Source organism: Rhipicephalus microplus, chromosome X, assembly GCF_043290135.1.
Source record: "Rhipicephalus microplus isolate Deutch F79 chromosome X, USDA_Rmic, whole genome shotgun sequence".
NCBI classification, from domain to species: domain Eukaryota; kingdom Metazoa; phylum Arthropoda; class Arachnida; order Ixodida; family Ixodidae; genus Rhipicephalus; species Rhipicephalus microplus.
Genome location: NC_134710.1, coordinates 235439044 through 235464241, shown reverse-complemented (window position 1 = coordinate 235464241; position 25198 = coordinate 235439044). Strand labels below are relative to the sequence as shown.

The window sequence follows — 25198 nt, the reverse complement described above, 5'->3', positions numbered from 1 at the left end:
TCGAAACAATCATATTTTTAATGCCCGCGGCACTCGCATGCAGTGAACATTTATCGGTGAATCCCTGGCATATAGCTAAATTTTAATCATATATAGAGTGACTTGGTATTTTTTGTGTTTGAATTCATCGACCAAACTGGCCTCATGAATTATTATGCAGAAAAACAGGGGTCTACGCCGAAGGAGCATGTACTTAGGCCTCACGGAAGCTTCGGAACAACAAACATCATCAGCATAAGCTCGCGCAGGCAGCTCAGGCAGCCATCCTCGGCGACCGTTGGGCGTAGGACGTGTCCATTCCACTGGTAGGCGTAGCCAAGGCAGAGAGCAGATCACCCGATTTTACTCTCACCATCAGCTTTTAAGGGACGCGAAACCAGCAAAGGATTGGCGACATGGCTTCCCACGGCAAGTACAAGGTCTTCGTGAGCAGGGCCGACATTCCACCGAAGGCCATGGAGCTCCTGGAGACGAAGTAGGTCCTGTTGGTTTTTTTTCTTGTGAGCCGCCTCGGTGAAAAAAAGAATAACGTAGGCAACATTTTTTTTACAACATTAAGGTGTGTCACAATCTTACCTCTCGCAACGTGCAGTGCAATTTATTTACGCCTTAGAGAGACAGAGACGAAGAGCATACAGACTCGAGTCACAGCGGCAAAGTCGATTACTTGCCATTATATGGTTAAGAGCCAACTTTGCAGCTGATTCCGGTGTTGAGAAAATAATAGCGCTCTTTGCAACCTCCATCGTCTCCATGAGGAAAAAACAGCAATCTCGTTGGCACTATACCATGCAGTTGCACAAAGACAGTTGCAGAAAGCAAAACCTACGCGGAAAGGAGCCCAAGCGGCTACAAAAGCATTGCTGCATTCGCTCTCTCAGTAAGACTTTTGTGACGTCGGTTGTGACAATGAGGTTCCTCGTACTGTGCGACAGCCATACGGGCACTCTGAGTATGCATTTTTTGTTGTCCGCTTACTTTCCCGTCATCATATGTGCGAATTTCGTGCTCTCTCAGTACATGGTGACCAACAGCAGATTTTATATCACCGTAATGAAGTGTGTCTCATTTTGTTTTAAAGACGCTAATCTTTTTTGGGGACCTTCGACGCAAAAATTTTGGTGTGTCTGTCTGTACATTTGTCTGTTTGTCGACTCTTAATGGCATCGGGTACTTGAAATGGCTGACCCCATCCGCAGCGACCACCAATGTTGCTCAAGAATCAGCGTTCATACGTGTGCGATTGTCAACTATTAAGCAATTATTGCGCATGTTTGGGGCACCATAACAACACGTATATATTCTGCATGTGCATCTTTTACTAGAAATTGCATACATAAGTAAATCTAAGGACCGTAGCGCTTATCACGGTGCGCTGCCCATGCAACGCTTGCAAGGAAACACGAGTGTTTCCAACGCTTTGCTAAAACGAGACGGTGGTGGCCCCTACCTGTCGCCTTGCGTTCTACACCTTATCACATCTGAGATGGGTGCGCACACCCGTCTTGGAGCCACGCGCTTTGTTTTCTAAAAAAACTGCCAGATAGTGCTTGTGTCTCACGTGTGACGTGACTTGATGCGCTCGTTCGCCTCCACTGCACGCTCGAGGCACTTGACGCAGCACCTCCAGAATACCATTCACCGATTTTCTTGCGCAGAACATCAAATAAATGTCTTCTTTACTCTTTTCACACGCAAGACTATCGTCTTTCGACGACATTTGCAGATTACATGCAGATAAGGAGCCATTCTTCTTTCTTTTTCTTTCTCTTTTTCGAGATAAACAACAATGCGGAGAATAGGTGGCTACCAATGGCATGCCACGTAACAATGCTGGTAAATGCTGTCGTACTGCTTTTAATGCTTGTAGGACAAAATAAAAGCACTAGATAAATAGCTCTCTTAGATGTCAATTGAGCAATTTAATCGGTCATGGAAGGCGCTGGTGAAGATCTCTTGTAAAAACAGCAGAAAGGTGATAGTAGGCTCCTTTACGTAAATTGCCACAAAGTGTTTTTGTTGAATACGGGCTGAGACCATAGCCACAGTAAGCCGGGGTTAAAGCTGGTAGTATCAGTGAAATATTGAGCTGACAGGTTCACCAGATGCATGATGGAAATCATTCATGAGTTTGGCGGTTCCGCTTAATTACTTGACAATTTCCACTTACGCACATAAACATCGTTGTGGTCATTAGTGAACACAAAAAGATAGAGTAAATGTGCGCAAGCGCACGTGTGTGTGTGTGTGTGTGTGTGTGTGTGTGTGTGTGTGTGTGTGTGTGTGTGTGTGTGTGTGTGTGTGTGTGTGTGTGTGTGTGTGTGTGTGTGTGTGTTCATGCGTGCGTACGTGCCACGGTTTACACCCTCGTATATAAAACACGGATGTTAACCTTGCTGTCGAGGTTTTTTTCGGCTGGTAAAGCGCTTGGCAACAGGCAGTTTTATGCAAGCAAACGATGTAAGAATAACATGAATTACAGTGCGCTGAATTAGTTTATTTGCGTCATAGAATGAACCCTTTGGGACATTAAAACCAGATGTTGTGCACAGTAAGTCAAAAGGGGACAATCCTGCGCCATTGTGCAACTTCACTACGTACGTTGCCAAATTTTCCAACAAATTACCTAATATTTTTTTTATCATTTAAGCAAACATCTGTAACTGCCACGTAACTCTGCGTGTGGAGTAACTGTGCGGTAACTTTAGTATCACAAGTCAGCCATTATCACTGATAACATGCAACGATCGCCAGACAGCCGACTCATCGGGCAAATAGTCTCAGCAATTTGTAATTTGAAAACAAAGCGAGAAAGCGCCTCGCAGTGTAATAAAGATGATAAAACATAATTAAAAACGAATGGCACATGTGCAAGTACTGTGCTAACGCAGGTGCGACGTGACCAGCGTAGCCTGCACACCGACCAACTGGCTCGAGATATGGAGCAAGCACGTGGCCGGGATGGAAGCGCTTTTCATCCAACACTATGAACAGATCAACGTGAAGACACTCGACATGGCCGGTAAGGGCCGGGCGCGTCAGCGTGTCTGTGCGCGGGAGGTACAATAATGACAAATTAAGGATTCAGATCATTATTTGCGTCTGCTTGCGCAAAAAAACCACATGATGCAGATAATGCCTTTCTAGGGGGGGGGGGATAGCAAGAAATTAACCTGTTAAAGTTTACAGTGTCCGATGCATAGGTCAGCGAACTCACTCATGAGTAGATTTACACAGACTCACTCAGACTAATACCAAGCCGTGAGTCTGAGTCGGAGGTTTTCCCTCGTGAGTAATGTTTTGGTCATCTTTAGTCCCACTGAGTCCTGTTGAAGAAAACTTTCGTGAGTGTGAGTCCGAGTGAGTTCGGCTCAGAAAAATTTTGGTGAGTCTGTGTCCGAGTGAGTCCAAAGCGCAAAATATATTTCTTTAGTGAGTTTAGGTGAATTCAATTTTCTTTTGCCGACCTAAGCCTCCTGTCTACTCATCCTCAGCATTACTATCAGCTTTACCTGGATTCACCTTTATACTCACGTCTACTGACAGGTATTTCAAAGCAGTGTAGTTCATACAACGTTTTCATATTCATAAATTAGAGGTGTTAATTACGTAGGAGGGTGACCTCCCTCCACCAACTCTTCCAGGGAATTTATTGATAGATATATCATGTCATCTCTCCCAAAAAAAATTACCTTACTGGTGTTACGCCTGGGACTCCACACTGAACGACAATGCCTCTGCAAAGGCAATCTGTGTCAAGACCAGCACTCGAGCCCGCCTGGCGCAACCGACTCAACGACGTCATCAAGCGGCGGTGCCGGTCTGTCACGCAACGCACAGCGAGCTCCCTCAGCCCACGATCCCGTTGAAGCATTCGGCGCCTTCTAGTCTGGCGAGTCTCACGTGATGCGTGAGAACGTCACTCGTCCTTGGCTGCAACCACGAGCAGCAATCATCGCCTTCCAGTCTGGCGAGTCTTACGCAATGCGTGGCAACATCCCCCCTCGTCCTTGGTGCAACCACGCGCAGCGGCGGGCCCCATTGGAGGATTCCGACATCACGGCCAGTGGCGCTTCTGGTTGGAAATTTGGTGACTCAAAGGATCCACCCGGTGCCTGAAAAACAGCCCTGTGGCGCGTCGCCAGCAGTATACCTATGTGTCAGAGAAGACATCTCGGCTCTTCGAGTCCCTAAGCTGTCGGCCCCAGTGCCGAATTCGTAACGCCTCCATTTCTACGCTGTACATAAACCTCCCCTTAACTCACCATTGTCTCGTCCGCTCGTCTATCAGCTCTGCGCAGAAGCAGTCGCGAGCTGAGTAACACACGCTAACAAACGGCTGGTGACCGTGTCGGCAGAGTTCGGAGCAGTGGTGCCTTCGGGACCGTGTTGGCGTCGCGCTTTCGTAACACTGGTTTGGAGGCACTCTGAACTCGCTTTCGAAAATAATACGTTGAACGGCACCAAGAAGAGCACCGATTACGCGTGACATTGGTTGTTAAAGAGCATTGACACCATGGTTGAAGAAGCTAATTCTAGGCTGACGGACTTATGAGTCGACTCACTCGGACTCGCTCAGACTCGCATCAAGCCATGAGTCTGAGTTGGAGTCATTCCCTTGTGAGTAATGTTTTGTTGAGTTTGAGTGGATGAGTCCGGCTGAAGAAAGCTTTCGTGAGTGTGAGTCCGATGAATTCGGCTCAGGAAAATTTTGGCGAGTCTGAGTCTGACTGAGACCAAAACTCGAAATGCATTTTTTGGGTGAGTCTTGAGTTCCACTGTCGTCTGTCGACCTAAGATCCTATCTAGTCGCCTTCAGCACTACTATCAGCCTTACCTGGATTCATGTTTATGCTCACGTCTACTCACAGGCGATCACAGCAGTGTTGGTCATACACCGTTTCAATATTTATTATTTAGAGGTGTTAATTACGTAGCCGGATGCCTTCATCTCCCCTCACCATCTCTTCCAGGGAATTGCTTGATTATTATACCTTATGCTGTCATCTCTTCCGAGGATTATGACATTATATGGTAGTTTTGAAGCCCTCAGAACTCATTTTCGAAGATACTTTGTCAAACGGCACCAAGAAGAGAACAGATTACGTGAGATATTGGTGTTAAAATAGCATTGACACCATGGTCGAAGAAGCTAATTTTAGGCTGACGGATTATGAGTCGACGCACTTGGACTCACTCAGATCAAGTCGTGAATGAGTAGTATTTTGGTGAGTTTGAGTCCGAGTGAGTCCGGCTGAAGAAACGTTTCATAGATGTGAGTCCGAGTGAGTCTGCAGCTAAAGAAACGTTTGGTTAGTCTGAGTTCTAGTGAGTACTAAGCTCAAAATATAGTTGATTAGTGAGTCTGAGTGAGCTTCATAAATTTTGCCGACGTATGTTCCGATGGCAGGTCAAGCTTTTGTTGCAGACCAAATACGTAATACAAGACTGCACTGTAGAGTAAACATAATTAAGTCATTCTGTGGCCCAGGTACCCATCTTCGGGTGGTGTCCACCATGTCAGCGCATTACGGCAACATCGACTTAGAGGAGTGCCGCAGGCGGTAAGCCCACGTTCGAGTGCAGACACTCCTGGCTTTACGTAAACATTAAATAGCGTGACACCAATGAGACAACATTGAACAACGAACACTGTTCTAGTCAGTGTACGCGCACGCACCCACGCATGCATGCCAGAATTCCAGAGTTCGTGCCAAATGAACCCATCAGATGTTTAAGCCAAGTATACGGGATAATATTTGTTGGTTTTTAATGCGATGGAGTTAAAGATCTTGTTACGCATATATTCCGGCGTCGGTGTTAGTCCCACGCTGGTTGTGAGCGAAAATCTATCTCACCTCTGCCCGCAACATTAAGAAAGATGGAAATAAAATACATAAAAAATTTTTGGTTCGAGTGCAAATTGAACCCGAAAAATAACACTTATGAACATGATGTAGTGGAGGGATCCTTCATAACGCACGTAAAAATGCCTGTCAGCAGCGTATACAATCGCGCCAGGCAATAAAACATGTGAACTGTGCAACAACACGGCATTTTAAAGGCCCATTAATAACAGAGCGATAAGTTATATTTAATTATCATCAACAGCAAAAGCATCAACAAAGCGAGAAACTGCGTAGGTTCGCGTGTTACCTTACTGACACGTATTGCGCCCTTTGCTGATTTGCAAATGGAAGAGTTAAGGCGTAGTGGACACTTGAAAGATGTACTTTCAGTAGGCATTCTAGGATAGTTAGAGAACCAGCAGGTGTTCTCTAAGGTGCATCTAAATTTAAGTACACAGGTTGCAACTATTTTGCACTCTACTACAGCAGTACAGCTAAAAACGAACACATGCGTCTTCTATGCTTTCTTTCGCACAATTGTCTGTTAAATTCATTTGGATGTGTCTATCAAAACAACGAGCCTCTTAGAATGAAGAAAAAACTCCTTTTTAAGAAGAGGGCGAGCAGATACCATGACCATTAGCGGTGTTGAATCTATTACCTATGTGAAACAGCGAAGCTATGTGAAGGAAGACCGACCAATGAATTACTGAGCTAAACTCACTCTTAGCGATTGATCCGGGTTCGTTATCTGTGCCATGAGAGTACTGGAAAGCATAAGGGGCGTTTCTTGTGGAAGAACTTTGTGCAGCCTATTTCACGCACCACTAGTGTTTGCCACCAAGCGACCATTTGTCGTTCTGTCTTCATCCCGTAGCGGAATTCACGTCGGGAACACAGCGCACGTTCAGAGCGACGCCGTGGCCGAATACGCCTTAGGTCTCACAATTATGGCTTCAAGGAGGATCGCCGAGGGCTTCGACGCTATACGGGCGTAAGTATGAAGGCTTCTCATCAGAATGAAGTTCAGACAAGTCTTCGGAAATATGTCTGATATTTCAGGACGTTATTGATGCGTTATTCGTAACGCTTTCTTCATAAACCATACATGCATGAGTCGACGGCGTGAAGAGGAATTATCTTCTTTATACTGATTGCGAATCGATACCTCATACGTATACTAAGCGAAACTATACACGAGTTGTGTCCGCCTAATTTTATTATATATGTGCACATGGAAAAAAATTGTAGCACTTAGTTTTAAACTGCACGCGAAATAACCGTTTAATTTGATTTCTCGTCAAACCTTATCCTGTTGCCATATTCTTTATGCGCCTATATGACGGGAACCCGTAACGCCTTCAGCAGATTCAACTCAACACTTGACCTTGCAAAAGTATCCCTGATTTTATTTGTTCTGCAATGTGATACCTGACATTGCAACAATCCTTATTCTACGTGGGGTTCGGGCAGGTAAGTATGGTCAAGTTGCATTTTTGTGTTCTGTATCCTACGGCAGAAAAACATTTTCGAGGGAGGGAAGGGCCCGGGCCCAGTGTGCCACCCCCTGACTGCACCACTGCCTGCGCGTCGTGGTTTTCGTTTATGTGTAGCTGCGGCTTTGCTATCATTACAGGGGAAGTTGGACCCCGACCACTGACCTGACCTGGCTAACCGGGCGTGAGCTCGTGGGCAAGGTTGCCGGGATAGTTGGCCTGGGAAATATAGGTACGTATAGGCTTACATTTCACCTTATGCAGAATAAAGACGACGCCTGTGGGCGAGCACTGTCAACCATTCACATCCTTGAGCGTGCAATGACGTACGAAACGCCCTTCATATGCATGCCGCAGTTTTGCGCGAAGGGGATTAAAAGAAAACTGCGTTCGCACTCAGTGCTCCCATGGATTGCAAAGTGGTTTTAGTCGCATATTAAAAACAAAATCCAGCCAGCTACACAGATTATGCCCGTCCTTCATCAGGCTGTATCACGTGCACTTCTATATATTTTTTTTCAAGTCTTCCGTACTGTTATGCCAGCGAGTCCTCGTCAAACGTCCGTGCCTCTGAAAAAGGCAATCTGGGTCAAGGCCAGCCCGCCGTCCGCCTGGCGCGATCAACTCGACGGCGTGAACACGCGCGGCGCCTCTCTGGCCCACGTGCATTCAGTCAGCGACGCACGTGACAGCGAGCCGGCGTCCTCGTGTCTGGTGGTCTGACGCATGGCGCGGTGACCCCATTGGAGGAATCTGCCCTGACGACCAGCGGCGCTTCTGATTGGACATTTTGGTTGGACCCGGTGTAAATAAAAGAAGCCCTGCGGCGCGTCGCGATCGGCAGTCCTACGAGAGAGGAGTCCCCATGTCGGAGAGCCGACATGTGTGAGAGTCAGCGGTCTTAGGCGAAAAGTTGACCTATGTATTAGAGAGGAGAGCTCGGCTCTTCGAGTCTCTGTCGGCCCCAGTGCCGAAATTGTAACGCCTCTGTATATATGCTGTACATAAACCTCGTTTAACTCACCGTCGTCTCGTCCGCTCGTCTTATCAGCTCTGTGCAGAAGCAGTCGCGGGCTGAGAAACATACGCTACCAAACGGCTGGTGACCTTCCCGGCGGAGTTGAATGCAGTGGCGCCTTCGGGGCCGTGTTGGCGTCGCCGTCTTTCGCAACAGTGGTGGCTTCGGTGGGATCGGTCCGTCTTTCGCAACAGTGGAGGTCAGCGGTGGGATTCGGAGGTGGCTTCGCAACAGTGGTTGGCAGCTGCGGGATCGGCCGGCGTCAGCGACATCGATGCGGTGAGTGCCTGATGTTTTCCCCTCAGTTCACCAGACTACTCTAGCTCAGGTTGTAGTAGTTTAGAGAAGGGCTGTGTGAAGCATTAGAGTGAGCTTTGATCGTTTCAAGCAAAGTCGAAGTGCTTTGAAACCAAAGTTAATGCGGAGGGGGTAAACACGGGAGAGTGAAAAGTTGCTTGCGCGTCTTGCTAGTTGACTTATAGTGGGTACGGCAAGTAAATTGATAACAGGGGCAAACAGCAAGAGGCTAGTGTGAACGATGGAGAACCTTAAAGTGAAGGAACTCATCGAAATTTGTGAGGAACTCGGCATTACTTTGGGCCGTGCGAAACGAAAGCAAGCGATCCTTGAGATCATGAAGGATGAGGGAGTGTCGGCTGAGGAAGTCGATGAGGCATGGGTGGATAATAAAGCACGCCGCGAAGAGGCTGAAAGGCGCGAAGCTCGCGAAGAAGCTGAAAGGCGCGAAGCTCGCGAAGAAGCTGAAAGGCGCGAACGTCGCGAGGAGGCCGAGAGACAGGAGCGTCTCGAGTTGAAACGACTAGAATTGGCAATCCTACAGTGTTCGCAGGCGCCTAGCGTAGCTTCTCCAACAGTTCAGGTCAGCGGTTTTAGAATTCGCGACCAACTGCCACCGTTCGTAGTAGGCGAGGACATGGCGAAGTATCTCGTCAAGTTTGAACACGTCTGTGAGCGAAACGCTTTGGAGCGGCCTCTTTGGGCGCGGAACCTGCTAGCTCTTCTTCCCGGCGAAGTGTCCGACGCGATAACTTGCTTGTCGAGGGAAGCGTTTGAGAGCTATGACGAGGTTAAGGAAGTGCTCTTGAGACGTTATAAGTTGTCACCCGAGGCTTTCAGGCAAAGGTTCCGGTATGCTGAAAAGGGGAATGAGTCACACGTTGACTTCGCGTTTCGTCTTAAAGCCGATTTAATTGAATGACTCAAGGGCGAAGGTGTTTATGACGATCGCGGTAAAGTTGGGGAATGCGTTGCATTGGAGCAATTCTACCGCTGCATCGAGGATAATGTCAGACTTTGGCTGCAGGACAGACTTGGGGAAGTACAGCTAAACAAGGCAGCAGAGTTAGCTGAGGAGTATTATACTCGCCGAAAGTTGCACAGCAGGGCAGTGCGCGTTGAAAAGGATAAGAGAAAAGGGGGCTTTTCAAAGAAACCTGATCAACGGAAACCCGCTCCGCACCGTAATTTCAAGGACCCGTCTCTTACGAAGGACAGTGTAGGGGAAGGGCAAACAGAAGCGGAGAAATCGAGTGAGGTTTCTACCACACAGGCATTTGAATCGGAAAACAAACGGAAGCCGCTAATCTGCTACAACTGCAAAAAGGAAGGACACATCGCGAGAAACTGTCAGGAAAAATTTGCCTTCGCAACAATCCGAGAATCAGAAAAAAACATGCGGTTGTTGGAGCCGTATCTCCAAGAAATTAGGGTGAATGAGAAAACGTGCCGAGCACTTAGAGACTCAGCGGCAACCATGGACGTTGTCCATCCTTCATTGGTGTCTCCGGATGACTTCACAGGAGAATGCGCCTGGATCAGGCAGGTCGCCGAGGAGCAGAGTGTTCGCTTACCAATCGCCACGGTTGTCATTAAAGGCCCGTTCGGTGAGCTTCGCACCGAAGCGGCTGTGTCTGCCGCGCTAAATGATCGTTTTCCTTATCTTTTCTCCAACAACTCAGAGCAGCTTCTCAAAGAGCAGGGCAAATCGTTCTTCCCCAACTTAGCGTGCATGGCTCTCACGCGATTGCAAGCGCGGAAGCTATCGAGGCAGCTTGATCTGGTTCAATGCGGTGAACTCTGAAGTGACCTTGTCGGCGGGTCGACGGAACCCCAGAAAGGAAAGTTTCCGTGTGAGTCATGTGAGCAGTCACGCGAGCGGCCCGTCGCCGAACCGACCGGCGCGGTTTCCGTAGAAATTGGAGACGACATGGCGCCATTGAGTCAGAGCGAGAGGGTTGCAACGCTCTCGCCTGTAGCGGAAAGTTTGAGCGAGCTGCCGAGAGTTGGTCGAGAGACGCTCATTCGAGAGCAGCGTGAGGATCTCTCGATTGAAGCGCTAGTGGAAAGCCAGGTTGAAACGCTAGTGGAAAGCCAAATTGAAGCGCTAGTGGAAAGCCAGAAAAACGCGGCAAAAGTGCTGTCGAAGGAGCACTACGAGGAATCGGTGAAGAAGCGTGCTTTTGAAGTTGATAATCAGGTAATGCTGCTGCAGCCGTCCAAGAGGAACAAGCTTGAGGTTGATTGGGAAGGGCCCGCCACAGTATTATCGAAGCCTTGCGATTCAAATTATGAAGTGAAATTAGGAAGGCGGCCGGACAAAATTTACAACTTGATGAAACCATACGTTCAACATCAAGCGGTCGTAAATCTGTTGTTGAATGCTTCAAAGGAAGAGGAAGCAGAAATTTTGAGTTCTAGTGAGGTAATTGAAGGGGGATCGAAAGTAATCCGGGAGCAGATAAACCTAGAGCCTAGCTTAAGTGAAGGAGGACCTGAGAAAGAGGACCTGAGAAAGATTGGTTCCGAGTTTGAAGACGTGTTTTCGGACCGCCCCGGAAACACGAGGGTGATCGAACACGATATCGAGCTAAGCGGTGAGGAGTCAATCCGTAGCAAGCCGTATCGTTGTTCCCCTGTGCAACGTCGAAAGTGTGAGCCGCTCTTGGTGCCGCATAGGTATCGTCGCCTAAAAGTGGCCGGTTACTGAGGTGGAGCATGTTGCTCCACAGCGCAACTTTGACGTTCGCTAAAGAAAAAAAGGAAAGGTAAACGCTAATGCAGGTGCATTGAGCAGTGCGTTTAGTTAGTACCTTCTCAACCTTTCGGTTTCTCGCTGGCGATTCGGGGCAAAATTTTGACCTCATCACGACCTGGGCTGCGCGCTCTCGTTCAGAGTGATCTCAAGGGGCCAACTTTGTGGTATTCTAATTCGTTGCGTTGTTGTACGTGGGAAAAAAAATTGAGTTGTCATTTTAAGAGTCTTGTGTCCCACATGTGCCTCTTGATGTAGAGGGAACAAAATTCCGATAGACACGTAGATAGGTATATGTTGTACTATACTTTGTCTGGTGTTCTGTCGGGTGACCGAAGGCACTTGCGTGTGTCGTGTGTTGTCTGTTGTCGATCCGTTCTTGGCAAGTTGCAGAACCATCGACAAGTGCTGAAACCGAAGATGGTCAGAAGAGACGAGTGAAGCTGGTCGACAAGTTGTGGCGACAAGCCAGTGGAGCTGGGATCCGTCGTCAAAAATGGGATGTGTTCCCGGAACAGTTTGGAGCTGTATTCTCCCCATGGCCCTGGAGGCGAACCTGGAGGGACCTGGCGAACGAGCGCACCTGACATCCGAGCCCCGTGGAAGCAGCTCGTCTTTCCGGTGCATTGTCTGGCGGCGGGGGTGCTGTTATGCCAGCGAGTCCTCGTCAAACGTCCGTGCCTCTGAAAAAGGCAATCTGGGTCAAGGCCAGCCCGCCGTCCGCCTGGCGCGATCAACTCGACGGCGTGAACACGCGCGGCGCCTCTCTGGCCCACGTGCATTGAGTCAGCGACGCACGTGACAGCGAGCCGGCGTCCTCGTGTCTGGTGGTCTGACGCATGGCGCGGCGACCCCATTGGAGGAATCTGCCCTGACGACCAGCGGCGCTTCTGATTGGACATTTTGGTTGGACCCGGTGTAAATAAAAGAAGCCCTGCGGCGCGTCGCGATCGGCAGTCCTACGAGAGAGGAGTCCCCATGTCGGAGAGCCGACATGTGTGAGAGTCAGCGGTCTTAGGCGAAAAGTTGACCTATGTATTAGAGAGGAGAGCTCGGCTCTTCGAGTCTCTGTCGGCCCCAGTGCCGAAATTGTAACGCCTCTGTATATATGCTGTACATAAACCTCGTTTAACTCACCGTCGTCTCGTCCGCTCGTCTTATCAGCTCTGCGCAGAAGCAGTCGCGGGCTGAGAAACATACGCTACCAAACGGCTGGTGACCTTCCCGGCGGAGTTGAATGCAGTGGCACCTTCGGGGCCGTGTTGGCGTCGCCGTCTTTCGCAACAGTGGTGGCTTCGGCGGGATCGGTCCGTCTTTCGCAACAGTGGAGGTCAGCGGTGGGATTCGGAGGTGGCTTCGCAACAGTACGTTGGTGCTTCGGTTTCTCTTGCGCGAGCAACGCGCTTAGCTCGGTGACGACAAGCCCATTCTCGCGCCAGCTCTCGCTGACACTTACGCAGGGCGGCTTCCCCATCGGGAGAATGAAAAACGTTCGCCATCTTAAAATTGCAAGCTCCGTACACTGCTCCTCGTCGTCACCCCATCTTGACGCGTTCCTCGAAGGTTCAGCCCTCGACATCCCCCGCCCTCGCAGCAAGGTGCAGCTTTTCCTACCAAGGGGACTCGCTTGCTGGACTGCGTGCCGACCGGTTGTGCCCTCGCAATTTCCGACGTCAGCGTAGCTCTGGCCGACTGGGCTCGCCCTACGTCATCTCCTGACGCCGACGACCTTCCATGACAGCGTAGCTCTGACCGACTGGACTTGCTCTACACCATCTACTAACGCCGACAAGAGCTCTCGCAAGTGGTGTCCCGTCCTCGGACTCCTGTGACCATGTTTCCATCCCCTCGATTTGTCGTCGTTCTCTCCGGCTTACCACCTCACGCCTCTTGCTCTTTCCTACACCTTTATCACCCTTTTAATCCCTCCTCACCCCCATCCCTTGTGAGCTACTGTTGAGGTGTCGCTCGCTGAAGCAGACAGTTACGAGGCTCACTTTTCACTTCCTTTCTCTCTTAAGCACCACTTAGTAGTTTCCTACCAAAGCTCACTCTCGCTACAATACGAGGCCACGCCGACCCCGGACATGAAAGCCTCGGCTAAGAACAGCTTCGCAGTTCAAAGAGCAATCATACTCTGTACTCAGACTATCTTCAGCAAGAGTTCAGAATATCAGCAGTGAACAGCTGTCACGTCCTGCCACGGTGGTCTAGTGGCTAAGGTACTCGGCTGCTGATCCGCAGGTCACGGGATCGAATCCCGGCGGCGGCTGCATTTTCGATGAAGGCGAAAATTCTGTAAGCCCGTGTGCTCAAATGTGGGTGCACGTAAGCAACGCCAGGTGGTTGACATTTCCGGAGCGCTCCATTGCGGCGTCCCCATTATAATATAGTGGTTTTGGGACGTTAAACCCTTCATATCAATCAATCAACAGCTCTCAGTGCTGAAACTTTCCTTTAATAATTTTGTCTGTATGTGTCCGTCTTACTGTTTTGTGCATGCAAGCTGTTTTTAAGTAATAATGGATGATTCAAACATTCAGTTCGAACAGCGCACAAAAAGACGCAATCGAAATGATGATAAAATATTGAAAAGTTGGCTGAGTTTGAACACTAATAAACTATTTTGTTTTGTTGTTATTCTGTTAATTTCCAGTATAGTTATAGTTCCATATGTCACACAGCTAAGTTGTTCACGACCCCCCCCCCCCCACACACACACACAAATGGTAGTGAATGCTTGACAGTTTGTTCAAATATATATAAAAAAGCTGATTATTCTCAGCACACAGCGATATCGGCTGATGCTGTAATTACAAAGCCTAAATTTAGAGCTTTTGACTGCTACTTAAGAAGTCAAAGTTTCTATTCATGGCCGAGGCAGAACTTCTCTGATGAAGACAAAAGCAGCGCTGCATTTGCAAGTCAGTGTATGTTATAGCACTATTATGTAGTCTTTCAACATGGTATTTTTCATCGCCGTGAAGCAGGTTTGCAGTGCCTAATAGCCCGCTTTGTTAAATGTTTCAGGAATAGAAATCGTCAACCGGCTGAGGGCGTTCAAGATGCGAAGCATCCTGTACCATAACAGGCGCCCCAAAATGGAGCGTAAGTAAACGTCGTGACCTCATGGTTTTGATTAGAGGGCAGTCATCTAATTTATATACTGCACAGTCAGAGAACTCTAGTTTTTGAAAAAGTGCTATGCTCTACCAAATATAACATGCCGTATATTGTCAAGGGGTCGTCACGTGGCCGAGGGGAACAGACTGTAGACCGAAGATGAAAGTGTTTATTCGGGCTGAACTTGTGGTGGCCAAACGAAAAGTAAGATTGCAGCTAGCGATACACACTGACACCGGTAGCGGTGAACGGAGCGTCGGCCGTCGATCCACAGACAAGCGGTGAAGCACGTCGGCATTTATACACGTGCCGTCGAATATTCTAGCTTTATCGCGAGCGTCCACGTAGGTTCCAGAATAATCTGTAATGTTCGCGAAGTGGGTAGAATCTTGACGAAACGATCTACTACAGTCCCGAAGCTTCTTAAACACCGCAGGCGCGGTTTGCGCAGAGAATTACGCGCAGTGTAACAGGGCGATAACAAACTTCAGGAAGGGAAGTGGCAATATATAACGCAGTCGAATAGTACCGCCATGTTTTACTGATCTGGACACGTGTATAGCAAAAAAATTTTTTCTTCAAATGTGTTTACTTTGCACCAGTTTTTGAACACGTAGATGGGCCAATCTGGGGTGATATTACTTGTGAACTAACCACTTAAGGCGATACGCACTCATAATAAAGTTCCGAAACTGGTCGAGACCCATCGCAAAAGAAAGCAAGACACACAAACGCCGACATAGCGGATGTGAAAGACAACGCAGACGCCGCCTAAAGGTCGCACAGTTGCGGGAGAGAAGGAAGGCTCAAAACTTTGCTACACACAATACGACTTAATATGAATACAGTAAGTGGAAAGCCTTATATGGTACGTAAATTTCAAAATCCGGAGGCGCGAATGCGACTGGTATGAAAAGTCAGGTGGGACGATGCCGACGGTGTGCTGCAACACCAGGCGAGGTGCTGAAAACTTTCACGGGAGGGCAGAATAACTTTAACGTTAAAACCAAAGAATTCACTCATTTGTTGACACAAACTATTACAACCAATGGGTTTCACGAACGACATTATGTTCTTTATCACTTAACAGTATCGAGAAGGAAAGAACACGCATTCACAGTGATAAATACATTAGTAGATATAATTTTGTAGTAGTAATATATTATTTATATTAGTAATATAACTACGCATTTCAATCGAACATGACGTCAGGGCAATTTATTCGCGTGACCAACATCACAAAATCGACATTTACGTTTTCAAAATTTTCAGCTCTTGGTGTAAAGCGTGCCGGCATGCCTTCATAATCAAAATGCATTACACCGTCATCTATAGTATTAGAGTCGCATACACAATTGACGCACTCCGATGGAAAAGTTGAACGGCTGGTCCTGATGCTTTTACCGGATGATCTTTCAGCGCTGCCGTTCGACACCCAGTACACCACGCTGAAGCATCTGCTGTGCAACAGCGACATTGTTATCGTCAGCTGCCCGCTCAACTTGGAGTCGTACCAGATGTTCAATGAGAAAACCTTTCACCTGATGAAGCATTCGGCGATCTTCGTCAGCATCAGCAGGTGAGCGGAGCTGTCCATCTAGACGATCACGCACCAGCGACAGAACACGCGTTTATCGAATAATCGACCGCAGTTGCAGAGATTTGAAATGCAGCGTATTGTCGGGAGGTTTTTTTGGAGCGAAACTCCTAAAGCACGATAAAAAAAACGTCCACTGCCCGCAATATATATATATATATATATATATATATATATATATATATATATATATATATATATATATATATATATATATATATACGGAAACCCACGCCCTCTGTCGGAGACTGCGCGCACGGCCGTCGCGCTGAGCTTGCCCAGCATGGTGCGAACCAAGTACGAACCCCGAAAAGCCCGAGATTCAACCAAAGGTTCCACAGCCAGATTAGCGCGTTAGTTTCTGGCGATGGACTTTGGACACTATTGGAAAATCTGTGACAGGCTGCGGTTCGACTCTACTTTGTCTACGCCAAGAAAAGACCTAGCTAGACCTAGCCATGAATGCCACGTTAAGCTTCGATGATCGACCAACTTCAGTGTTTCTTCAGCCACACACGGCTAGCACAAACTTATTTTTTTAGTGCGCGTATATCGCAAAAAACTGGAAAACACCTACGTTTTTTTTTCATTTGAAAAACATTTCACTGTTAATAGTGCAACACAGTACTGCATGGTTCTCAAGCTTTGATTAAGCTCCGTGTATTCCCATTCACGATGAGTATAGGATAGTACGGCGCTGTGCACATACGACACCCTGCATTACTCGTAAATTTTTGTTATCGGGTTCTAGAACAACTGATTCACGACGTGTGGAGCACATGCTAAGTATGGGATACCCACTTGCAAAATAGTGAACGCACGCTCATGAACAGAGGCTATCTTTAGGCACATGCGAATGGATGCCTAACTGACACATCTGCTCATGCAACCGACACCGTGATGACCGTTGGGAACGAGAAATCACGCGAGAGGATTAAGCATGGTTTGCCCTGCAGGTGCTTTGAAAGAAGAAATAGCATTACCAGCTATATCTTTCAACGTTCTGTTGCACAGGCTCACTAGCGCGATTATTGCTTTACTGTATTTATTGATTACGTTGCAGTATGGTACGGTATATTACAGTAACACTTAAAGGCGTGATTAGAGCTTGTATGCAATTAGAGTCGCTGTATATGCTACCTTTAGGTAAATTAAAGGTAGCGTAACTCTAGAAGCAATACTCGCGAAGCGACACCTGTGAAGCAGTCCCTAGAAGCACGCGTTAAATGAATCAACATTCGCTTTTCCGCGAAAAATGAGCTTATCAAGTCATGCAAAAAAAAAAAAAGAAAGAAGCGATGGTCTTGACCGGTAGCTTTTCGCCTGAAACCCCGTACAGGCGAGAAGTGGTGGACGAAGAAGCACTCTGCAATGCTCTGAAGAACGGCGGGATCGGCTTCGCGGCGCTCGACGCGGCTGGCGACACGCCCATGGACAAAGACAACCCGCTTCTCAAGCTCCCCAACTGCGGTGAGTGCGCGCACGTGTTAAGCCGTGCTGAGCTCGGAACATGCTATCGCCTGCAGTCTACGAGTCGTAAAGTGACGCGCGAAGGCCTCAAACTTTTGTGCGAAGCAATACTGCAGCTTTTCAATTAGTGCGGTGTTGCTTTGTTTTTTTTTTATTGAGGGATTTTCACTAATTATTTAGCTGCTCCTTGGCGCAATATTCCAAGTCCAACTGTGCAGGCGTCTGTTTATGTAGGAGGGTTCAGCCGGACAGTGATACAGCAAAACCATCAAAGAGCGTGCAGTATATACAGTTTAACATTAGGAGTAGTTGATTGTCAAGATAATAAATGAATAAATAAATAAATAAATAAATAAATAAATAAGGAGATTCTGATATCCGCAAAAATATTCTTTGCCTACATTTGAATGGCGCCCCGCCGCGGTGGTCTAGTGGCTAAGGTACTCGGCTGCTGACCCGCAGGTCGCGGGTTCAAATCCCGGCTGCGGCGGCTGCATTTCCGATGGAGGCGGAAATGTCGAGGCCCGTGTGCTCAGATTTGGGTGCACGTTAAAGAACCCCAGGTGGTCAAAATTTCCGGAGCCCTCCACTACGGCGTCTCTCATAATCACATGGTGGTTTTGGGACGTTAAACCCCACAAATCAATCAATCAATCAATCAATACATTTGAATGGCGTTCTACGTTTAAGGGGAGGTGTAGACGGAAAGAGAGAATAGCAAAGAAAACAGTGCTCGCGTGTGTCGTGATTTTTTCGTCCCATTTTTTGGAAGTTTGCGCTAAAGAAGGAGCAATGAATAACCAAGTAGATTGATTGATTTGTGGGGTTTAACGTCCCAAAACCACCATGTATGATTATGAGAGACGCCGTAGTGGAGGGCTCCGGAAATTTCGACCACCTGGGGTTCTTTAACGTGCGCCCAAATCTGAGCACACGGGCCTACAACATTTCCGCCTCCATCGGAAATGCAGCCGCCGCAGCCGGGAATCGAACCCGCGACCTGCGGGTCAGCAGCCGAGTACCATAGCCACTAGACCACCGCGGCGGGGCAATAACCAAGTAGTCCGAACATGCGCATTGCTATGAGAACACTGAGCAAAGCAGGGAACTATTTACTTGTATTTTGCAAAAACTAGATACCAGTCTTTCCGTACTGTGGAGTGACTTACGAAGAAGTTTCTCACCTGGCTCCGCACATTGGCATATCGCTAGCTTACGCACACAGCTATTGAGAGTCAGTCACTTCACAAGGCCTGGCCTCTCTAGAAGAGCATGCGCGTATCCACAGTCTAAGAATTGCGCCTCATTTCCTGAAAAACGAAATCGAGAAACCGCTTTTACCACCACACGCAGAGCTCGCAGCAGGCGGTATATGCGAAGCACCTCTCGCCAACCATTATGAAATAAATTTTGGGCTTTTTTATTTTTTTTCGACTGGAAATAATCTAAAATGGGCAAACTTGTAATAGATACATTCGCACAACGTAAACTTCGTCGTCAGTAAACATGAAACTACTAGGTGAACCTTAAACTTTTAAACGAAGCTCCTGGCATGATAGCGACGATGAGGAAACCAAAAATGAGAAGCAAAAGCCCTTGGAGACCTATGATGCCCAGGAAGAGTACTTGACATCGATTGATGCAGAGCAGTAGTTTAACTATATCGCATTCTGTTTAGTTGGGAAGTAAGTTAGGTAACGTAAGCCAGGCAGGCATGATGTACAAGTGATAGGCTGCGTAAACAGAATGTAACAAAGTGACGAAAGCAACCTCACACGCCCTTTTGTCTCTTCAATGCGTAAGCTGAAACAGCAGTCCATGTACTTTAAATACAAATATTTTTAAGGCAGAAACAGGTGCGAGTTATTACCCGGTTGAGCTATGTAGAGCCATTTCACGTCATTGGTCCCAACCATGACGCTCTAACAATATCTATTTCACTCACACAACGAGGACAAAGTTAGGCCCATATAAGCGTTACTTGTACAATAGTGTGGCAAAATGTTGTTGATCGCAGGAAAACGTATGACAAAAAATGGCCTTTTCAAATATATCCACCGAAAAGCAGATATAATTGAAAAGCGCAACAAGTTTGGCCACGGAACTTCTAATCAAATCGACTTGTGTCTCACAAAGGTGGGTAAAAATCTAAATTTGAGGCGCATCGTTACGAAGTCTTGCTACACGCTGCGACTTTATCTTACAGCATGTTTGCGGCGAATACGAAGGCATTGAATTTGCTTCAAATCATGTTGGTCGGTAATTCACCGAATTCAGTGTCCTCTCGGCGGACATATGCAAGAGGCACCGCGGGGTTGTCTGTGCTTGGAAGTGAAAAAAGCGACACACGAGCCTGCCGCCTTTTCTCTCGCTCTATCTTAGTTGCCTGTATTTTGTCTGACAACTCGCAGTGAGTACTTAAGCCTGGCACCTTCCGCTTTCCTCTTTCCCAGTCGTCACGCCTCACTTAGCCGCGCATGCGAGGGACGCCGTTATCAAGTCTGCCGTCATGTGCACCGAGAACATCCTAGCAGTGCTTGAGGAGAAATACTACGCCGCTGCCAACCTCCTCTGCTGACTGTCCGGGAGAGCTCGGTGCCTTCAAAGGTGTCGCCTCGGCGGCTTTGAGCGCGGTTACTATCGAGAGCCAGGAAAAAAAAAGCCAGGAACATTTTCGGGTGACGTTTTTCACTGCAGACCACTGGCTCAAAACGACATCCCCATTACTTATGAAAGTTCGAGTCTTGTACGAATGGCTGTGCGAAAATACCACGAACGGTGTTAGTAATAGCTTACAATGGCGAAGAACTCTGCGCATGGAAGTCCAGAGAATATAAAAACGCGAATAAATGCAAAAGAAACACGTTATGCTAGTACATAAAGTGAAAAAAAAAGCTTTTGTTCTAGTGTAAGCACAGACGACCACGTAATTACTGTAAACTTATCCACATAAAACAGCAGCCATCATGTGTGGACTGCACCGAGGCATGTATTCGTTTTGTTAGCGACCTTTTCGGCTAAATATTGAAATCATCAGCACAGCACAATTTATAAACGGTGCCTAAATACATTACAGCAGAGCTGTTATGGTCGAGGTTAGCCGGGTATCGCAGATTGTCATGCAGAATGCTACCATGGGGTTCGATATCTGCTGGGACCCCGACGTTTATTCTTTGCATTCGTCCGGTCAACACTGCCGATTTCAGCTTTTTCTGTACGCTCAGTCGTTAAAATTACCCATGTATGTTTCATAGCAAGGTTCTCGTTCTGGCACACTTGGTGCCTCCAGGTATATATACGAGATATTATTGGGCATCTACAGATCTTCATCATAAACCGGCACGCACTCAATGACCACCCAAGCACTCGGTATAGATTAACATTAGAAGCTAACACCATGCAGCCTCTGATGGGTGCTTGCCGCCCGTGTGTTCCCTTGCAATTTTTTTTTTTTTAGTGGGTCAGTTGAGCAGGAAGATTTGCTCATATTTTGTGGCACATACGCGCTATGGAATTTCATAGCGGAGCTGTGACGGTCGAGGTTTCCGTGTGTCGAAGAAAAAATGAGAAAAGGAGAAACAGAAGGAAGAGGGGAAAATATAAACGGTGAGAGAACCCCTACAGAGAGAGGGGTAATAAAAAAGGAAAGAAGTAGAAAAAGATAGACAGAGAAACAAATAGACACGGAGATAAAGTGATAGAAAGACACGTTGAAAGAAAAAAATAGAAAAAGAGAACGAGCCATGCATATTCTGTTATTGCATGACAAAATCACTTTCAGTCTGAAAAAAAAAAAAAAGACGCCAGGCCTGCGCGGAAGGCGCTGCACAGTGACAGCGAAAGCTAGAAAGAGCGCTCTTTCAGAGCCTTTTCTAAACACTCATTGGGTAACTGCTGCAACTTTACGAAGTGGCGCTAAAAACATGTACAAATGCACGCACAGACATACGTTCAACACCCGTTTAAATTAGCACTTGTTTATCGCAAGGCTAGTAGCCGTGAACACACTGCTACTTAAATCAACACCAGCTGATGGCGCCGAACTACAATTAAAGTTAACCCGGTATGACGGCTGTACCATATGAGTACATATCTAATGTTTATAAAACCGGGTAGCCAGTATGCAACCACAATGTATCGCGAACATCCGGGTCTATTTGAAAAGTAGTTCCGAGACCTGGCGTGGCTCTATGGTAGAATACTTGATTGTCATGCAGAATGCTGGGGTTCGATTTCTGCTGGGACCCTGACATTTATTCTTTGCATTCGTCCGGTCAACGCTGCCGATGTCAGCTTTTTCTTAACGCTCATGCATTAAAATTACCCATGTATGTTTCATAGCGAGGTTCTCGTTCTGGCACACTTGGTGCCTCCAGGTATAGTATACGAGATATTATTGGGCGTCTGCCAGCTCGTAATAAGATCACGTGCTATGTGACGCCAGACAGGCATAAAAAGTGTGGCACACTCGCGTCATGGCTACTGGCAGCGCTGACCCTAGCGAAAATTCTGATAGAAAAACTGATAGGCTATCAGGTTATTGACAGTTGTATCAGTCTATAAGTGTATCAGTCTATATCAGTCTATAGGTGTATCAGTCTATCAGTGTACCAGCCTATCAGTGTACCAGTCTATCAGTGTACCAGCCTATAAGTGTAGCATTCTACTCTGATAGGCCCGCAAGCGAATCGGTGCTTAGCCAACTGGCAGACGCACCGCTACATCAGAGCAAGCAGGACACAAATATGAACACAGAAATCAAACAAAATACTTTATTTGATGTGCCATTCCTTGGTTAATCTTTTGATTTCATAAAGTCATTAATTTTGTTTGCCAAAGCTTTATTGAGGAGCTTCTTCATTTGCTCAACCTCTCCAATCAGAACGGTGTGCTTCAAAAAAATGGTTGAAGAAATCTGCATGATCAAAAACAAAGCAAGTTACAGGCACTTATTAAGCGACAATTATGTGCACTCTAAATAGAGGAGTCAATATGACAAGAAAATAAGTAGTTCTACCAGTCTGCCTCTCTAATATTGTTTAAAATTAGTTTGTGAATTCTTGCATAAAAGTACCCAGCTCCAGTAGGCAAAAGCTACACTTGAAGCTTTAGTAAGTAATTATAACACAAGTTGGCAGTGAAACCTCGGCTGATTACATGCAAAAATGGAGCCACCAACTTCCATGAATTTTGGTCAGATTGCAAAATTTCACCTACCTGAAAACACAGCATATGTTTCTTTCTCCTTGGGAGATTTCGCCTCCCCTTTAGACCGATTGGAGGCTGCGCCAGTAACACTTCTACCGACTTGGCCTGCTGTATAAAAAAATGGTAACGGCCACCTCACGAACAAAACGGGTCTGTCTTTTCAAGCCCATGGGGTGATTGTACAACCTCTTGGGAACGGCAATTCCTTTGCTCCGATGCACCTATAAAACAAGTCAAAGATGATGTGCACACATTAGTTTGTCAATGCACATTTTCTCATTAAAGCAAAGCAATATATCGTCAAGACAGAGCATACTAGAGTTTTACGATACCTCTCTGTCAGTGGGCACATAATTGATAAGCAGTGCAGCCTCCCTCACACTTGACTGGGCTACTTCAGGGCTGTCCGTGATCGCTGTGGCGGTTCCAGCGCGGCAGCACATAGTGGTGGCAAAGGTGCAAGTCGTTTCTGTTTTTGAGGCTTGCAGCTGCAACACCCGCAAAGGACAAGGTTCTTTGCTGCAATGAAAAAGAAGAGTGTTAAGAAATAAAGTATACTGCACCCTTAATTGTCGCGGTACCATCCTAGGTGTGCATGGTCAAATAATATATATGATAAACATGGCATGCAGTTGAGATATGCAATTAAAGTGTAATGATACGTTCCATGTCATGTCTCAAAACCATGGTGTGATTATAGAAGATGCAGTAGTGGAGGGCTCAAGAAATTTTGACCAAGTGGTGTTCTTTTTAATATCCACCACACTGTGAAAGTTGTAAAAGCACATTTTCAAGTGATTAGAAAAACATGCATGCATCTATGCCACCCATGAGCTTACATTGCATTCTGCTTTTCAGCAAAAGTGCACGCTATAAGAATAGGGCAACTTGTTGCTGCATACAACCCTAGCAGCAGTGCGTTACAACAGCTTATGAAGAAATGATAAACCTGTTTGGAAATTTTCGCTGTGAAGGGCATTTTCCAGTAGGCTTATTCTTTCTAATGCTTTTGTATTTTGAGCCCTCAGTATATATATTCACTTCTTTCAGAAGCTCTTTCTCTGTTCTTTTTTTCAGCATTAGCAAACAGCAGGCCTCCCTGCTGCTTCTTAAAACGGTTGCTAATGTGCTTTTTCTTCTGCTTAACAGCAGCTTGACGTCGTGTTTCTTACAACTGCAGACAACGCAACACACAAATTTCACTGCTAGTTCGCAAGCACAAACAGGGCGTATATCCGCACAAGCAAAAATAATTTTAAACCAGTCAATTGTACAAAAAAATGTCACTAAGCTGCGCTCATGCCACAATAGAATAAAATGAAATAGCTTTTCAGCGTACTGCAACTTTACTAACACTTTCAATACGACGTTCCGGCGCCCGCGCAGTAGTGGAGCAGCGATGCTCTGATATATTCGCTAAGGGGGCGGGGAGTATGTCAGAGCATTGGTGCTTCATGTGTGACACGGCACCACGTGCAGAGCAAAATTGGCTGTCGATTGTAATTGCGCCGCAGTAGCACATCAGCCGCAATGTCAACGATAGCCAAACTTGGCTGTCGGTAATAATTACGCTGCAAGTAGCATATCAGCTGCAGTGTGACCAATTGCAACTTACTTTTTTAACCGACTTATTGTCCCCTTCATTTGAACTGCAGCTATCGGAGGAGTCGCAATCGGGTCTGCGGAATGGATGGTCGTTTTTCTGTTGCATTCCTTGCGTCATCCTCGGTGCCTAAGAAAATACGACCAGTAAATAACTTCAGAACGACTGCTTCTTCCTTTTTGTTTTCGTATTGGGAATACAAGAGGCGCAGACTTACCGTAAAGCTTAATCACTTGAGCGTGATAGTGGCCGCAGTGTGTGTTTCCTTCTAGAACACCCGGTACCGCTTGTGAGGATCAAAATTGCCTGTATACTTTGGATTGATGTACTTACAAGCACTTACTGGGACTATTAATTTTTAATTATCATCGCGAAACCAAACATCTTGGAGAATTGCGAGTGTACAGGCGCGATACTGAGCAATTAAGAGACGCAACAATGTTCTCATGCACTACACACGCACCAAGACCGCCACGAACTTGCTATTGATGACGATGGCAGTGCCATTTCTGGATCTCCCAAGTAGTTTATGAAACCACGAGTCCACGACTTCTTCTTCAACACAACGCAATTTAGTTTTTGAAAACAAAAATGTTTAATTGCAAAACATTTACTTCATGTTTTTGCAACCTTAGAGGGTAGTTTTTTTAGAGCTCACAGCAAAAAATATATAAACAATGCATGCAATTACTGTAAAATGGTGACGCTATGCATAGCCTCCAAGATGGCAAACGCGCAATGACGGGCGTGCAGCGGCAATTTCAGAGGTCATGCGCTGTGTC

At 46.8% G+C, this 25198-nt stretch overlaps 2 protein-coding genes across 3 annotated transcripts; one reads left to right on the top strand and one right to left on the bottom strand.

Annotated features, from left to right (window-relative positions):
• The first annotated feature begins 217 nt into the window (after positions 1–217).
• Positions 218–22523, top strand: LOC119187778 (glyoxylate reductase/hydroxypyruvate reductase). The gene is made up of 9 exons (XM_075878826.1): positions 218–475; positions 2892–3022; positions 5492–5564; positions 6727–6843; positions 7486–7577; positions 14446–14523; positions 15958–16117; positions 17475–17605; positions 20059–22523. The coding sequence occupies exons 1-9, from the start codon at positions 396–398 to the stop codon at positions 20181–20183; spliced, it is 987 nt and encodes a 328-aa protein (XP_075734941.1). The 5' UTR covers positions 218–395; the 3' UTR covers positions 20184–22523.
• LOC119183981 (uncharacterized) lies at positions 22364–24895 on the bottom strand. 2 transcript variants are annotated; one of them, XM_075878828.1, is made up of 6 exons: positions 24750–24895; positions 24634–24684; positions 24429–24545; positions 23146–23332; positions 22823–23034; positions 22364–22520 (listed from the first exon to the last, which is right to left on the bottom strand). In XM_075878828.1, exons 3-5 carry the CDS (start codon positions 24455–24457, stop codon positions 22906–22908), a joined length of 345 nt encoding a protein of 114 aa, XP_075734943.1. In that variant the 5' UTR covers positions 24458–24545; positions 24634–24684; positions 24750–24895; the 3' UTR covers positions 22364–22520; positions 22823–22905. The 2 variants fall into 2 exon arrangements, with proteins under 2 accessions (XP_075734943.1, XP_075734942.1); XM_075878827.1 differs by having other exon boundaries at positions 24634–24895.
• Between the last annotated feature and the right edge of the window lie 303 nt (positions 24896–25198).